The 17,998-nt window shown below is 32.2% G+C and overlaps 1 protein-coding gene across 1 annotated transcript; it reads left to right on the top strand.

Annotated features, from left to right (window-relative positions):
• Positions 1 to 2,939: 2,939 nt before the first annotated feature.
• Positions 2,940 to 5,597, top strand: LOC112416222 (nucleoside-triphosphatase). The gene is made up of 5 exons (XM_024769373.2): positions 2,940 to 3,151; positions 4,305 to 4,396; positions 4,481 to 4,695; positions 4,823 to 5,012; positions 5,444 to 5,597. The coding sequence occupies exons 1-5, from the start codon at positions 2,955 to 2,957 to the stop codon at positions 5,560 to 5,562; spliced, it is 813 nt and encodes a 270-aa protein (XP_024625141.1). The 5' UTR covers positions 2,940 to 2,954; the 3' UTR covers positions 5,563 to 5,597.
• Positions 5,598 to 17,998: the final 12,401 nt, after the last annotated feature.

Genomic DNA, 17,998 nt, shown 5'->3' on the forward strand with positions numbered 1-17,998 from the left:
CCCCTCTACTTAAATCATTAAAGTACTACTCATCTCACTAACTACACCTCTTTTCTTCCCAATTTTACTGATCCTCCCGTTCTCACTCTAATTTCTTATTTTCTCTACAAAAAAAAAAAAAAAAAACTCTATTTTCCTTCTAAATATTATTTTCTCTCACTCTTTAAATGACTAATCAACCCACTCATTACCTATTCTTCCAATAAATACGAATATTTAAATTAATACTATCTAAAAACATATACTAATACTAACATTAATACTAATATTATCTAAAATTAATATTAATAAACTAATATTCAAAATCGAGGTGTTATAAATGATGTAAGACGAATGAATAAGACGGAAATATCAGTAACACGATGTCAATATCAAACTCCCATATATAAAATATGCACCAATTAACAAGGACAATATACTGCTTTTTCTTTTAGGGAAGGAAAACAATACTTCTTATTAACTTAAGCTGGAAGCAGAAACCTATGGTCAATATGCAACTTTGATAAAATACCACAAATATATAAATATCCAAAGAGCTTTGTTAATAAAATATATACACCATCCGGTTATTACTACAAGCAAAAATTCACATTTTAGGTTCATTCAGTAAATGATGTCAACATATATCATTTATCGAAGGGTTAATAGTATTTTACCCCCTGTAATATAGGTCATTTCCAGTTTTCACTTCTTTAAAATTTTCTTTTTAGATTCCGTCCTTGTAATTTGAAGTTTTTTGGTTTTGGACCTTCATGAATTTTAACTGTACAAAATCGATGATATGGCAGGGGGTAAACCGAAATTTTTTCAAATTGCAAGGGGGTAAACCGAAATTTTGTCAAATTACAGGGGATAAAATTTTTCATGAAGGTCTAAAACAAAAAAATCTTCAAATTACAAGGACGGAATCCAAAAAAAATATTTTATAGGGGGAAAACCGGAAATGACCTATATTACAGGGGGTAAAGCATTATAAACCTTTATCGAATGAACCTAAAATATAAATTTTTGTGTATAATAATAACAGAAAGGACTAAATGTACTAACAGTGAAAAACTTAGAAAACCGAAATAAATCAATTTTTAGTTAGAGTACCAATCTGATACCAATTTATAGATTATGGGGCAGCGATGATTGTGAGTGAGAGTTTTTACCTTCTGAGGGGAATAATGGTGGTATTCTCTCGATTTGGCATAAATCTATGTCGACGGTGCATTATACGTTTGTGGGAGAAGGTTTTGTCGGATTATCGTTGGAGTGAGGGGTTTTAAAGCATAGGTGTGTTATTATAAATGTTTATGCAAAATGTGAATCGGTGGCCAAGAGGCGGTTGTGGGAGAGATTGTTGTTGGCTAGAAGAAATTTGGGGAAGGGGCATGGTGTGTTCTTGGAGATTTTAATACCGTAAGTAGTAGGGAAGAAAGAAGGGGGATTCATGATGATGCGTCCACAAGTCAAGTTTTAGATATGGATTTCTTCATTAGATTTCTAATCGAAGTGGAGTGGAGTTGGAGGATCAAATGGTGGCAGGGAGAAGGTTTACTTGGTAGCACCCTAATGGTCGGTCAATGAGCCGGATTGATAGAGTTTTGGTGTCGAAGGAATGGAGGCATTTTTGGGGGGATGTGAATCTTTGGGTCCTTCCATGGGACGTTTCTGATCATTGTCCTTTTCTCCTAAAAGTGAAAGGTTGGGATTGGGGCCCAAAACCGTTCTGTTTTAATAATTTTTGGTTGGATAATGGTGATATTAAGAAGATGGTGGAAGAAGTTTTGAGGTCGAGTAATTTAAGTGGGTGGATGGGGTATCTTTTGACGGACAAACTCAATTCTTAAAGGGAAATTGAGGGAGTGGAATATGGGGGTTTGGATGACCGGGTGAAGAGGTTGACGGAGGAGATAGTGGTGTTGGATGTGTGGGGGGAGGTTGGAGGTTTAAATGAAGAGGAAGTTCAACTTAGGAAGCTTAAGTTTAGTTCACTTTGGAGGTTACTAAAGGCAAAAGATTCTTTATTGGTTCAAAGATTACGATCAAGGTGGCTAAAGGAGGGGGATGATAATACTAAGTTCGTCCACAATTGTATTAAATCTAGAGTAAATGGGAATTGATAGTGCGGTTGGGTTTTCCTAGGAAGTGGGTGGCTTGGATGAAAGCGTGTGTGTGTGGTGGAAATATGTTCGTTCTTGTAAATGGAATCCCAATGGAAGAAATTTGCATTCAAACAGACCTTAAACAAGGAGATCCCCTAGCTCCGTTTTTATTTCTCCAAGTGGCGGAAGGCTTCAGTGGCTTGATGAGGAATGCGGGTCGTTTGGAGTTGTTCAAGGGTTTTGGTTTCATGAGAGATGGTATGGTAATCTCTCACCTACAATATGTGGATGATACTATTTGTATAGGCGTGGCAACTGTGGACTTTGGACTTTGAAAGCAATGTTGACAGGTTTTGAATTGACATCGGGTTTAAAGGTGAATTTTTCTAAAAGTTGTTTGTTGGGAATTAATGTTTCTGGCGACTTCATGGAGATGGCGTGTAATTTTTTTAATTGCACGGAGGGGACGTTGCCTTTCAAATACATGGGCCTTCAAATTGGAGCAAATCCGAGAAGGATGTCGACTTCTCAACAAACTTATTTTTTAAATTATGCTTGCCATTCATAATCTTAAAAACTTACAAAATTATTTTTTCAATGCAATATTTATTTTTTAATTCCACTTTTAGATCTTTATCTTGTGCCCTGGTTAACCTTTTTCTTTCTTTATATATAATATATAGAATAGATGATACCCTCGTAAAGTAATTGCAACTTATAGAACCTATTTTTATTTTTTTTTGATAGAAAGTAGGGAAACCAATTTGAAGAGCACTTTCCTAACCTTGCAACATATATGTGTAGGTGACAATTAACTATGTTTTGGGAAACTTGGGAAACACACAAAAGGATTTTTCAGAGGCAATGTCTGTGTTGGAAAATGTTGTGGTGGAATTGGGAAACACTTTGAGTGTTGCATTAGGTGATATTGGAGGGGGAATAACTATTGATGCAGTCTCAAGAGAGCAAGCAAAAAAAGCTCCACAAGTACCTCAGGGAGAGGATCCATACATAAAAAAGATTGTACTTAAAGGAAAGAAATATTACCTCTATGTTCACAGGTTTTATTCTTATTCTTGGATATAAATTACTAGGTAGTGTTAAAAATATTTAGATTTATATATATATATATATATATATATATATATATATATATATAGGACATATCAAATGAGAGCACTCTTTATCATGAGAGGATGAGAGGGTTAAATCTCAACCCTTGAATGTAAATAAATGGTCGAGATTAAAATACTCCTTTTTTCCATTCACATGCATTCTTTTCCTATTTGTGCTCACCCTTGGACTTCCTGCATGCTTTCATTCCCATTCTTCAACAAATCCATCGTCTTCTTTCACAAAGAAAATTAATTCATGGATTTAGAAAGTTGAATTTCTTCTTAGTAGCCTACATCTATGTTTCAATTTTGATATTATATACTTCTTTTCAATTCTTCCTTTATTGTTCTCTTTGAAGACGGGAATCAACAACAAATCATCCTAATATGTTATAAATTATTGTTATGGTTTTAGATATATCAATTGTAAACCACTTGTTTTTCAACTTCAGATCTGGCAGGATAACAACCCAGAAACAACAATGGATTTTCACCATTTTTTCAAAACTAAACCTCATTCTGATTTAATTTTTATAATTGAGAAATTCAAATAATCAGATTTAATTTTATGATGGAGATGAAGTTGATGATTGATGTAAAGCTTGAGGAAGCAATTTTAAAAAAGATGAAATTGAAGAATTCCAATAAAATAAAATAAAAAGCAATTGGGAAAGGTGGGGGTGTCATATATATGAAGCGGTGGGTATAGAACCTAAATCGAAACACCGATTCACAAAATTGAAAAGAATTCCATCAGAACCTTCTCAAATCTCTCACAACCATATATGTTTCTTTTCAATTAGTGTTTTGTTCGACGGAACAAGGAAGGAGTTATTGTCAATTGCCAATTGCTATTGAGATTTGAGAGAGAACAAGGAAGGAGAAACGTTTGGGACGAAGCAAGCGTGGAAAGAAAAAATAAAGTCACTTGCCATTTAAAGTGCACCTTTTAATGTGAGCCATTCATTTTAATTTAAGGGTCATTATTTATTCCTCTCATCCTCTCATTATAACACTCCTCTCATTTGATACACCCTATATATATATATATATATATATATATATATATATATCATTTGCTAATGTTTATTTCTTTCAGTTATTTGCGGTTTGGCAAAGAAGCATCTCGTGCTGAAATTTTGAAAGTCACTAATGGTTCTCCTAATCCTTGCATTTTAGCTGGCTATCATGGTAAACACACGCAACTTCATTGATTTACACATATCTTTCTAGCATAAACCATTCTTATAACATGAACCTTTTTATTCTGCAAAGGCACATATACATATTCAGGAGAGGAGTATAAGGCATTTTCTCCTGCTTCTGGCCCCAACTTTGATGAATGCAAAGAGATAATTCTTAAGGCACTTAAAGTGAATGATCCATGTCCTTATGGAAAATGTAGTTTTGGTGGGATATGGAACGGTGGAGGAGGAAGTGGGCAGAAAACTCTTTATGTTACATCATCATTTTATTACGTGCCTACAGGGGTATGTATCGAGGATTTCATGTCGGATTTCATGACATTCACTCATTTGATGACCATTTGATCAGAATAGGCATTTTTTGAACTGGATCTTGATCGAACTTCGACTAATATTATTTGTACACGTGTAGGTTAATATTGCTGATCCAAATAAGCCCAATTCCAAAATTCGTATCGAGGATCTGAAAACTGGAGCTGAGCAAGTCTGTAAAACAAAATATAAGGATGCCAAAGCCACATATCCACTTATTTATGAGGATAGTCTTCCATATGCATGCTTGGATCTTATTTACCAATATACATTGTTTGTTGATGGATTTGGTAAGTTTGCACTATTTGAAGTTTTTTTTACATATGTTTTCTGGCAATATATATTATTGACTTAAATATCTTTTGTAAAATATATTATTTACTTATGATCTTCTGTAATATAGGTCATTTTTAGGTTTGTCCCATGTAATTTTTGTTTTGTTTTTGTCTTTGTAAAAAAAAATTGTTTCAAAATACCCCCTAATAAGACATTCAAAAACCAAATTTTTTGAAATTTTTTTTCTGAAAATGGCCTATTAGAGAGTATTCTGAAAAGAAAAAAAATTATAAATATGAAAACCAATTTTTTTTACAGGAAATAAACTAGAAATAACTTATATTACATGGGATAAAACACAATTAACCCTATTCTAATATTCTTAGGCAACCTAAGTTAATCTCTTTTAAATTAACAAGAAAAAAACATCTATTTATTGACGCAGGCCTAGACCCATTGCAAGATATTACCGTGGCAAATCAAATTGAATATCAAGATGCCCTTGTGGATGCAGCATGGCCTCTAGGCAATGCAATAGAAGCTGTATCATCATTGCCCTTCTAGAATTAAACTTTGGATAGTTTAGTGCTAAAGACTACTTTAGCCAATAAAATAAAGAGCAGTGTTATTAACCGACGACAAACACACGACTTATTAAATAAATGGATGGCACACACAACATAGGAGAAAGAATAAAAGCAGCGATGTGTATAATATGTATCCAATTGTTTTAATATGTCGTGCCCTATTAGTATTTGTAATAGAGTAATGATACATAGACACCCCTTATTCTCATACACCCTTGTACACCCCATGTATTAGGAAGAGAGAAGAGGAGAGAAAAGAGAAAGTGTGCTTGTGCGGGGTCCACGTGACTACGTGTTAGATTTTTGTGTGGATGTTAAAGGATGTATTGTCATCTAAGAGTGTCTATGTATCATTACTGTTGTAATATGTCGTGCCAACAAGCAATATCCTAAAATAAAATAAAAAACATCTCATTTTTCGTTGCATATATGGCTCACTTTGAATTTTACTTCTACTTATTAAGTTGATCTTTAAATTACATACGCTACATGAGCACGAACCTTAAGAGAAATTTTGTGGAAATTTTCACTTCATTTTTTTAGTGGGGTTAATTTTTTACACAAGTATTACTAGACATATGTGCAGTTTACAAGCATGCGACGTTACCACCAAGAATGAGTCAATCGAAACCATGTAGCTTATGTTATGGTAAATAGTAAAGCAGTGTAGTTGTTGCAAACAACAATCAAATTTTGCTTTAGATTAATCAATTAATGTGTAACAGAAACGAAGATTTCAGTGGTTTTTCATGCAGAATTAGTTACAAACATATATCTAAACAATTTGGATCACCAAACTCAACCTAATAGACCTGAAGCCGCTATTTAAACATTATTTAGAGTATCTTGGTCATATGATTTGAAAACCAATATTTTCCTTCAACCGTCACAGCTCTAGTGCATCATGTTTCCTCTTTGGTTGTTTGTTTGACTCCCTTTCGTCCCATTGGAGTTGTGGGGAAATTGTCAATCTTATAGCATCTATTTCGACCTTTATTTTTGTTAAGATAAGTATTCTTTGTTTCTATTTTAAAATTTGATATGTAAAATCTCTGGTTTTTTTAACTTTGTTTCCATTCTTCTCAGTGGGGATAATCTCAAGAAATGAATGTTATTTGAACAACTATTTTTTAGGATAATTTATGAGACAACCAAAATATGCAAATTAATGTATGGATTGACACAAAAATCAAAGCAATAGAGAGAGAAGGTTAAAACAAAATGTGAGTATGAAAGAAAAAAAAAATTGTTACAAAATGGTTGTTCAAATATTATTTCTTGTCTCAAGAACATAAAACAACATCATGGGTCAGGCTCCGTCTATGGTGGGCGACCTTAATAGGTCCCCCACCGTAGGAGACATGGTTTTTTCTTCTTTCTTTTCTTTTTAAAATTAATATGAATGGTTTTTTCTTCTTTCTTTTCTTTTTAAAATTAATATGAATCGATGGATAAGGGTTAACCAACCCTTGGATCAAAATGCTTACTATACACCTCCAACACTCAATCCGGCGTTGTTCTGGTTAGACATATAATTAAGGACAACCGAAATTATGTATACAAGGTACCCGCATATAAAATTTACCACGAACCAATACATGATCAATATCTTAATGGGTACACACGAATAAAAACAAATCATATTTTAAGTAACCGTAAATCAATAGATGCACATGCCATGAAATAAACAAGATTTAGGCCAAAAAAAAAACTTTTTTTTGACAAATTGGATTTATTAAAATTATTAACACGAATAGAATACAATAAACATTTTATTCTATATATGTTAATAATTTTACTAAATCCAGTTTGTCAATTTTTTTATGAAATCAGGTTAATTTTATCTGCATGTGCATCTATTAATTTACGGGTACTAAAAATATGATTTTTTTATTCGTGTGTACTCATTAAGATATTTGTGTTATATCTATTCGTGGTAAATTTTATATGCGGATACCTTGCATACAAAATTTTGACCGTCCTTAATTATATGTTTACCCCGGACTATGCCGGATAAATACAATACTAATTTAGTATAAAAGAAAGCAACTGAATGTTGAAGGTGTGTAATAAACATTTTAATTCAGAGGTTGATCAACTTTTATCCAATAGTTTATATTTATTTAAAAAAAAAACTATGTCTAGGAAACCTATTAGGAAAAAGATTGATAGTGCGACAAATTACCCACAAAAAAACAACGAATAGATAGTGACCGTTGGATCTTGCATTAGATTGAGTGTACTTTGATTTTCATATATTTGAAAAAATAATACCACTGCCACATGATTCGTGTGCCAGTCGCACTGTTATTTCTCGCATCAAGTAGCAACTCTCAACCTATTAAGGTAGCCACCGGAAACGGAACCCATGGGTCGGCCATTACTCGAAGATATAATAGCTGACATCATAATAACGAAGCAATTGGTGTCCATTTAATAATAAGTTTAATAAAGAGAAATGACATATATACTACTACTTTAAAACAACTCTCTTTTATAATTTTGTTGTGTCTTTGCATTCTATTTCTTTTAATAAAAGTTAAGAAAAAATTATTTTAAAAGTTATCACACAAGTATGATCGGTATTCTTTAATAAAACACAAAATAGTATGTAGAGAACCTTCTTTGATGGGTGTCTTAATCGAATAAAAGCATCTTTGAAGCATAATTATTGAAGTCAAAGAGTTGTAGATAATCATAACCATTTTTTTTGTCTACTATATCGTGGCTCACTCCAGCTTTTGGTATTCGTGGACATGGTAACTTCTTTTTGTAGTATAAGCTATAGTAAATTCTCTAATCTTTTGAATGCCTCCAAAGAAAAACTACTCTAAAATTATCACGTTTCACATGGTTTAGGTCTTTTGTGGTGTTTGTAATTCGGTTTGCATCGGTTTGAATAATAAAAAGTCATCTAATATAAACATTAAAATAAGACGAGTTTTCTTGACAAAAAAAATAATTAAAAAGACGAGTTCTTTTAAAAAAAATATTAGCGAAAAGACGAGCGCTCACAGGTTTACTGTGAAGTATGTCTCCAAAAAAAGACGGATGTCTTTTAAATAATTTTAAACGTACTCTTGTAGATAACATACATCTCATTCATGGGAAGCACTTCAGTGCCATTGTGCCATAGGACCAATCATATTTTGACACGTGTCAAGGCTTATTAAAATAAAATAAAATAAAAACTGAAAAAGGAAGTTTAAACTGTAAAATGCAGTTATAAAAGTGGACTGATGTAGCAAAATAGTGTAAACTAGTTAGTAATTTTGCACTAACAATTCAAATCCTTTATATACATCAATTAATTGTGCAATATTGTAAAGATAGGCTAAGCAAGCTTTATTTTGTAACAGATTGGTGTTGTTTCAGCACACGGTCCTAACTCCTAACAAACTTTGGAGTAACCAATTTTGTTTTCCTGAAATACAAGAACAGGAAGACCTCACTTTCCCTTGTTTTCTCTCTTTTTCTATGATATAGCATATTGCTAAAATATGCGGTACACCAATGGACAAAAATCTAAACAAAGCCCCTACAGCCATCCTAATTCTACCAAAGTCCAAAGGTAGTGATGATGCTAACATATACAACAAAGTAACAGAGGATCCCAGCCACAAGCACAGCCACATAAAGGCACAACAAAGCACCAAAAACCTCTAAAACCCAGCCTAGTATATCCCAGCCTCAAAACCAGCCCCCAAGTTATGGATATTGTGCACAAAAAACACAAACAGCTGACCAAAACCAGTCGCGCAAAAAACACAAACACAAACTTGTTATATTAGTATACCATTATTCTACAATTGATTCAAAACAGCACCAATACCATTGTTTTCAATCAAGAGTAACCATTGTTATGAAGAAATCATGACAAAGCATAATACTAACCAAAAAATAAATTGAAAAAAAATGATTTAATTGATGGATAAAACTTAATTTCATATACACATTGAGATCCAAATTACATGAGAGAGACTTAATCTAATATACATGTAATCAAAATCTGACTTGATTGAATACACATAACAAGATCTAAGCCTTCTTTAGAGACTTTCCTTCCCAATAGCAGCTGTCCAGTTTTCTTGTTCAAAATCTTTCAAACAGATCCAACCTCCCTGCAACCCTTGACACACCAAAAATCATCTTGATAAGCCAAAAATCTTATTCACCAAAACAACATGGATTCAATCGAATACGAGATTGAGAAGGAGGGATGTCAATAGCCGTCGGAGGGCGATGGTTGAAGGTTATGGCGGCGGACGGCGAAGAAAACCGGTGGTGGTTTCTGAATCGCGTTTTCTGGAAGCGAGAAAGAAAACTTGCGTTTTCTGTTTTCTAGGAACCAAAACCGGAGGGCGTTGTGTTTTATTTCATTTAAACTTGCTTTTTCAGTTTTTTTATTATTATTTTAATAAGCCTTGACACATGTTAAAATATGATTGGTCCTATGGCACCATATTACTATTGCACTGAAGACTGAAGTGCTTCCCCTCATTCATCAACAATATGGGGTTGGTTGATTGGAATCATGTTCTAAGAGAAGCAAATCAAGTGGCATACCTATTTGCGAAACATGGGTTATCTTTGAATGATGATTTAAAGATTTTTAATTTTGTTCCTAGTTTTATTTCTTTGCCTTTGTTGACAATGGATTTTTAAATACAACTCTTACTGGATTTGTTTTCTCTAGTCATATGTTGAACATAAATAAAGAATTTTCAATTTTATTTTTTTTAGAGTGATCAATCATCCTAGAAAAGCTTCTTCTATTACTCAGGTGGATCGGAAAGCTAATCTTTGTAATTGATTTAACGGTAATATATTATAAGGTGTTTCGGGCTTCCTGAAACCTTCTTCTTGTCGTGGCATTTTCAGGATTTTAGAGTTTTAATTGTGATTGTGAGAAAAACACAAGAATGGATTAAATTGTGTTTACGGAAGGAAGGAGGGAGGGAGGGAGGGAGGGAGGGAGGGAGGGAGAGGGAGGGAGGGAGAGAGAGAGAGAGAGAGAGAGAGAGAGAGAGAGAGAGAGAGAGAGAGAGAGAGAGAGAGAGAGAGAGAGAGAGAGAGAGAGAGAGAGAGAGAGAGAGAGAGAGAGAGAGAGAGAGAGAGAGAGAGAGAGAGAGAGAGAGAGAGAGAGAGAGAGAGAGAGAGAGAGAGAGAGAGAGAGAGAGAGAGAGGAGAGAGAGAGAGAGAGAGAGAGAGAGAGAGAGAGAGAGAGAGAGAGAGAGAGAGAGAGAGAGAGAGAGAGAGAGAGGAGAGAGAGAGAGAGAGAGAGAGAGAGAGAGAGAGAGAGAGAGAGAGAGAGAGAGAGAGAGAGAGAGCAATTGTACTGGTTTCACCTACAATCCAATAGTCAGGCCCGGCCTTGAGGGAGTGCATGGTACTCAACCAAGCCAGGCCTAAAAAAAAATTAAATCTAAAACCCACCCCCACTTAAATAAAAAAATATGGAGAATGCTAATGAGTGCCCTTGAGGCATTGGTTAAGCTGATAAAATTCGTAACTTTGCATCAAAAAATGGTGTGATTATTGGCAAGACAAAAGTAAAAGTTTATATTTCCAAGACAGAATTTCTATTAGTGGATTCTTTAACCACTGCCGTTAGGGCACTGGTTAGCAAAACCCAAAAAATATATGTTACTTCTTTTTCTTTCTTCGGTACACGTTTGAGTTTTTTTTTAGACTCTAGTTCTCCTTTCTGGACATAAATCTGATGCTATCAAACCACCCCCAATTTTTATAATCATTTAATCAGTCAATTTATAAAGTTATTTCATTGAAAGAATCACAACAATGATTTCTTTTTCGCATAAACCATTCGTTTTCCCCTTTCCCACAACGGATGAGTGACAAATCCAAACGACACTGTTAGGTAAATTTCACCTATCTTTCACTTTTTTTTGGTTTCATGTTTAGAAGTTCTTTTGGTTTTGATTTTTTAATGAAGCTTAGCTTCACAAAAAAAATTGCAGTTTTATTTTATTGGAGGCCTATTTTAAAAAGAGAGTTGAGCCTCCTATTTTATAGGAACAACACTTCCAGTAGTAGTCCAATCCTCTTGCACTTCCAAGGAATTTTCACTGTAATCACAACTAATTACAAATGTTCAAGATACAACCAAGAGACTTGCAAGTGCTCAAGCACACAAGCAAGAGACTTTCAATGTTCAATCACAACTGAATGAGACATCTAATGCTTAAGCACAAAAGCAAAAGACTTCTAATGAGTTTACAAATAAACAAGATTTGTTCTTACATTTGATATATAATCAGAGGTGTAAACAATATAAATCATAATTGACTTTAAGACTTAGAATTTCTAAAATACAAACTTTGTTGAGAAATTCTTAAGTGTTATATGCGCTTTTTGATTTGACAAAGTAAGGACACAATTAAAATAGTAGAGTCTTGTTATTGTTCTTCAAGTCTTCTGCTTCTTATATAGGCAAGGAAATAAGAGACGTTGGAGAAGAGTGTCAGCGCATTTAGAGTCGCTAAGAAGCTTCAAATCAATAATGTTGGGTCATTGTCTGATATGGATAATGTCGTTGATTAGACATTCGAAATTCCTTTGCTGAAACTGGAATTATCTGTTCATTATCTTTGTCCTTGAAGTTCTTTGTTTGTTTCTACATGTGGTCAGAAAAGACAAATTGTATTATCAGATTTTGATAGAGACAACTATAGAAAAGGACAAATCTGACGTGAAGTCTGAGTCCCTCAAGATCTTTTGCACTTCAGATTTTGGAGGTCTTAAGAGTCTGATGTAGATCTTCAGCTTCTGAGTAACATCTTTTCTTCTCATCCAATGTGTTAACTTCTGGCTGACCTTTCTTCAGATCTAATACCATAGTCTTTGAGCTTCTCTCGTGTTTCTGATGCTCTCATACATGTTCAAACCTTGTTAAATTTTAATATATGATCTCGCACACTAGAACATTTATAAGCATATCCAATTGTTCTTTAATATTTTATTATCATCAAAATTTTAGAGGAATTGTACAAACCAAATTTGTTCCAACAAATTGTTGGTTGTTTTTCTTTTTCATTAAGAATGTGATTGCTTTTGAAGATGAGTTAACGACTGCTAACACAACTATTAAGTTTGCTTTTGATAAAAGTTGATAGGGAAATGTTAACTTGTACCCTTAAGGCACAAGTTAAGAAGCTAAAGATAAAAAAAAAAATTTGGAAATTGTGTATTCAACATCACAAAAGTTTAAACATTTATACTTTCAATACAAAATTAATTATTTATTTCCTTTTATAGCTCCTTAACTTATGCCCTTAGGACATAAGTTAACAAGACCCAAGTTGATATCGTCTTTGGTTAGGATGATATTCCTCGCTTGTGGTAAAAACTTTTAAGAATTTTCATGTCTATTTCCTCAAGAATAAAAAATAATTTTATTTAAGGGATGAATATAATTAGTTACCTCTCGTCCCGTAAGTGTAGCTCGGTTGGTAGCTACCAAAAATAATTTGTGCAGGAGTCAGAGTTCGAACCCCGGATTCTCCACTTATCCACACTTAATGTGTGTGAATCTAGCCATTACACTACTTGATAAAAAAAAATTGGGCCTCTCATGTATAAACATGTAGTACAATAGTTACGTTGATATGTGGCGTTTGGTTTTCATCTAGAAATAATATTTGGGGAACTCTTTGACTTAGATTTATTTTACAGAAATGTTGTCGGAATCGGCATAATATTCACTTATGTTGTCGGAATCAGCATAATCTTCACTTCTTTAAGCTTGTTTGAAATTTTTTTCCATGAGTTCTTTGTTTATGTTCCACAATGTTTGTTTTTCCTGTTTTTGATTTTTTTTATAATAAATTTTCTTAGTTAGGCCTAGGATTGTTCGACTCTTTGGTGACAATATAGTTGAAATGTAATAATCTCGTTTGACGTTTGATATTTTTTATAATACATGTTCCGAATTGATCAAGGGTTCAAGATCGATGTTCGAAGAGGCTCAAATACATCTTTAACCCAACGATCCATACTGAGTGATGCTCTCATCAAGAATCCACAGACCCAACGATCCAATTGTCAAAAGCTTTGAATTTCATCAAACTTGTAATGCTTCCGACCATAAATGTCATAAAACGTTCGAAGTTACAAACTCGTCGTCCGTAACACACCTTCAACGGCTATCTTCGATAGTCATATAGACGACTGTATAAAAGAGTTCTTAAACCACAACTCAAGGTGTACATTATCTATCATTTCAATATCCTCCAAGTCGCATCTCGATGGTTGCTGCTCCATAAAGATAATCACTACTCGTGTTCAATGTTTAATACACATTTTATATATGTATGGCTAGAGGATATTAATAAAAGTTCTTCTCATCCTTATCGGTTTCATATGTCTCTTTTCACCTTATTTCAACGGCCGGACCTAAATAGGAATGATTAAAGGATGTCATACGATATGTAAGGAAATAAGTAACCAGAAATAGAATGTGCAACATATATAACATTATGATTCAATGTTACAAGATATTATCCAAAATTAATAAAATTCAGTGTTTCAAGACCTTTTCTCTTTCCATTCTCTATGCACCAACTCTCGTTCCTTCTCCCCTTTACGGCCCAGAGGACCATAACCGACATATTTTTGCATAGCATACTGTCTGACCTAACCGATATACCTTTGGTCAATTAAAACATTTCACTCGTTAATCTTTTAGTTGAAGCAAAATATTAATTGTTGCACTCAGTTTCAATGGAACATGACACATATTGAAATTAAGACTCACTAATTTTTTTTATCAAATAGTTTTAAAATGTGGAGTAGTGAAGTATCCGAGATTCGAACTCTGACCTCTGCATATAATATGTAATATCCTACCAACTGAGCTAAGTTCACCGTCCATATATTTTCAAATTAATTTGAAGTCCTAAATTATAATTAAACGCCTGTATTATATATGATTGTCAACAAATCAAAACTCAATTGTTGGCTACTAAATTAGAAACCCCAATAAGTAACTCAATTAATCATGGATAGATACATTAGATCCAGATGGCTCCAACCTGCAATATTACTTCTTTTGGCTTTGCTTTCTATCACAAAAGAAAAAGCCAGGTGCATTAGGTACATGCCAATTTCAGAAAAAAGATATAAAAGTTTGACTTTTCCAATTAGGAACATTATCACTCTAGCTCCATACGACCAGGACCACAACACATTGGGAAGAAATTTAACATTTGGAATATTATGGGAGTGACACATAGTTGAAAACATGGCCTGATTTAATTACTCTATTAAATTGTGGTTAAGGATTAAAGGTAAGTGTATACCGTTGTTGATTTTGGTTAATGATTCATGGAAGAGATTAGATGAAGTGGCGTGACACCATTCTTGGATAATTACATTTTATAAAGTTGTTTGGTTTTGCTTGTTCGGGTTGGTTTTGTGTATAACTTATCTTAAGCTAATTGATTCGGAAACTGACCCACAAGATTATGATGTAATTAACTTCTAGTTTAACAATGTCATAACACTTAAGAAGTTATTTTTTAAAACAAATTTTCTAATGTGTGTAACATCACCATTAATAGTTCATTACTTTTTCGTTATAAATTATTCACTTCCAATATGTTGGGAAGAAAATTTAGAGAAACTTCTAAGGTACCGTTTGGCCATGCTTTTTTTTGGTCTAAAAGCTACTTTAAAACAAAGTTAAAATAAAACTCTTTAAGAAAAAGGCTAAAGCTGTTTGGTTTCTTTATTTTTTTTTAGTTCTAAAGTTATTTTTGAGTTAAAAGCTGTTTGGCAAAATATTGTACAAAACTTTGAATTTATTATTTTTTGATAGTGTCTGGGGTTCGAACCCGGGACCTTGCATATATTTATGCATTGTCTATAAATAAATAAAAAACTTTGTATTCATTATGAATTAACATAATAAATAAAAAAATGTCTAAAATATTTTTTGAAGGGAAAAAATGTTTAAAATATAAAAGATATATTTTTACCAATACTATATTTACTCAATGACGTTTATTTTGTGTAACATGAATACAAATTTGTACAATATCTTTTCCAATTATACTCTATAACAAAATTTTGTTATAACAAATTTTGTTATAAGAATACCATATTTTAATTAGTGTTGGTCAAAAAGATAAGAATTTATATTTATATAATATTATATTTGTTACATTGTTGGTGTCATTGAAAAATATATGTTTAGTTTTTTTAATAAGAAAAAGATATGCATAGTTTGTTACAATACAAATGTGTAAATTATATATAAGTATAATTATTTTAGGCAACTACACTTGTACTTTTAATTAAAATCAAAATTTTATAAAAATAATTATACGCATTACACAACACTAACAAAAATTATACGCATTAGCATAACAAAAAAAAAACAGAAAGAGGAATATAAAGTATTACTCTAAACGCTAACGCGTGTGTGTATTTCCGTGGTTGAAGAAAGGGAATAAAAATAGTCGGTGTCATTCATTGACAGCGTGAATACAAATATTTGTGAGGTTGTGATGATTAAAAGATATTGAAATTAATATATAAGTGATAAAAAGATAATAAGATTCTTTAAAAAAATAGATAATAAACTTAAATGGAACCTCATTAAAAAATTAAATGGACCGGTTAAAAAAAAAATAAAAAATAAAAAATAAAATGGAAGAAAAAAGTATATTGAAAAAATAAAACAAAAGGTTGCCGGCGGAAGTTGAAGAGAGGTGCTTGTGAAATAAATTGGGGAGAAATACTTTTTTGAAGTAGCATTCAACAACTTTTGGTTAAAGCTCATTCCATTCAATTTTATGCATTCTAAAAAAAGTAATTTTTTTCGAAGGTACTTTATTGATATTGTGTTTGGCCTAGCTTCTCCTTAAAAACGTAGAAAAGCTGAAAAAAAGACAGGCCAAACGGTACCTAAGACTACTCAAGTTAGGAGAAATCGACAAATGTTTATTGCGAATTTTGGCAAATAAAATTAATTTGGTATAAATTGAATCCTTTAGTTCACTCGAAAAAAAAAATACGTTTTTTAGACTTTTTTTTGGGTAAAAAACTCTTTTTTTTTTTTTTTTTAATAATGTGCATTTTTTAATCAACGAGAGAATTAAAATCTTTTGGTTTTAACGCGATATTTCAAGATCAATAAAGGTGCAAAGAGATGACATTGATTAAAGAAAATTACTCTAGACTACACACAAGGTGGATTATTTTGAAACACGTTTAATTTATTTATTTTTCGGTAAGTGAATCACATGTGAGACCTACATTACCCCTTGATGAATTGGAGGTAATTTATTCTATAATGATAAATATGATTCGATTTTGAAACAAAAAATATGTAGATCATATGTTGAATAAAGGAGATGAAAAAGTTTGATTTTCTTAAAATGAATATGATAATTGATTGTCAGAAGAAGAAAAAAATCAAAATAGCGAGGCCTACATTATCATTTGATGAATTAGAGGTAACTTACCCCTAATAACAAACATATGTAGAAGTTTGATGTCCTAGGAATGAAAGTGGTATTTAACTTTTAAAAAAAAAAGATGAAAAAAGTATGTTTTTCTTTGATAGAGGTAAATTACCTCCAATTGGGTAATGTATAAAAAACCATGTTTTAAAATCACATAAAATATTGTACTCTTTCCATTCATAAATACATCTGACAGTCAATCATTGCATACATGTCCATACATAACTTTGATCATTAATATTTTTAATCATTTATAATAAAAAATTATAAAAATTTGATATTTTAAAAATAACTATTAAGATAAATCGAGCAACATCTTACACGTTATATATATATATATTATTATTTTTGTTAGGTAGTTTAGTGGCTAAAATTCACATTTTTCAAGGTGAATAAATGACGTGTTAAACGAAGGTTTGAGAGTGTTAAACGAGATTAAGACTCAAATGTCACGATCATATTAACAAAAGTTGAAGAAAATAATATTACAATGTGCTCTCTATATATTGAACAACTAACTATCAATCTCTTAAGTCTAAACAACTCTGACAAACAAACTAATTCCTAGCTGAATTATATTTTGTAACACCATTCTTGTGAAAATTTCTCCCACAACATTTTAGTAACTTCACTCAAAATTGACATGATAACTATTAAGATTCAATAGCTTGTCGAAAAAACTTGACACTTGATTATCATATAATCAAGAAATACTCAAATATAAGTGAGCATGTCTTTTCAAATTCCACATGGTTGCTATAGAATGAATTGATTATCATATCTTGTCTATTTTTGGCTCTTCTTTAGAATGAATTAAGTGTCAATTACAAATTTTTTTGTTGGTGGCGATTATTAATGTCCTTGGTGCAATTTGATCGGTAGAAATCAATTGTCATTGAACAATAAAAGTACTTCTATATCCAT

Source organism: Medicago truncatula, chromosome 7 (genome assembly GCF_003473485.1).
Source record: "Medicago truncatula cultivar Jemalong A17 chromosome 7, MtrunA17r5.0-ANR, whole genome shotgun sequence".
Classification (NCBI taxonomy): Eukaryota; Viridiplantae; Streptophyta; class Magnoliopsida; order Fabales; family Fabaceae; genus Medicago; species Medicago truncatula.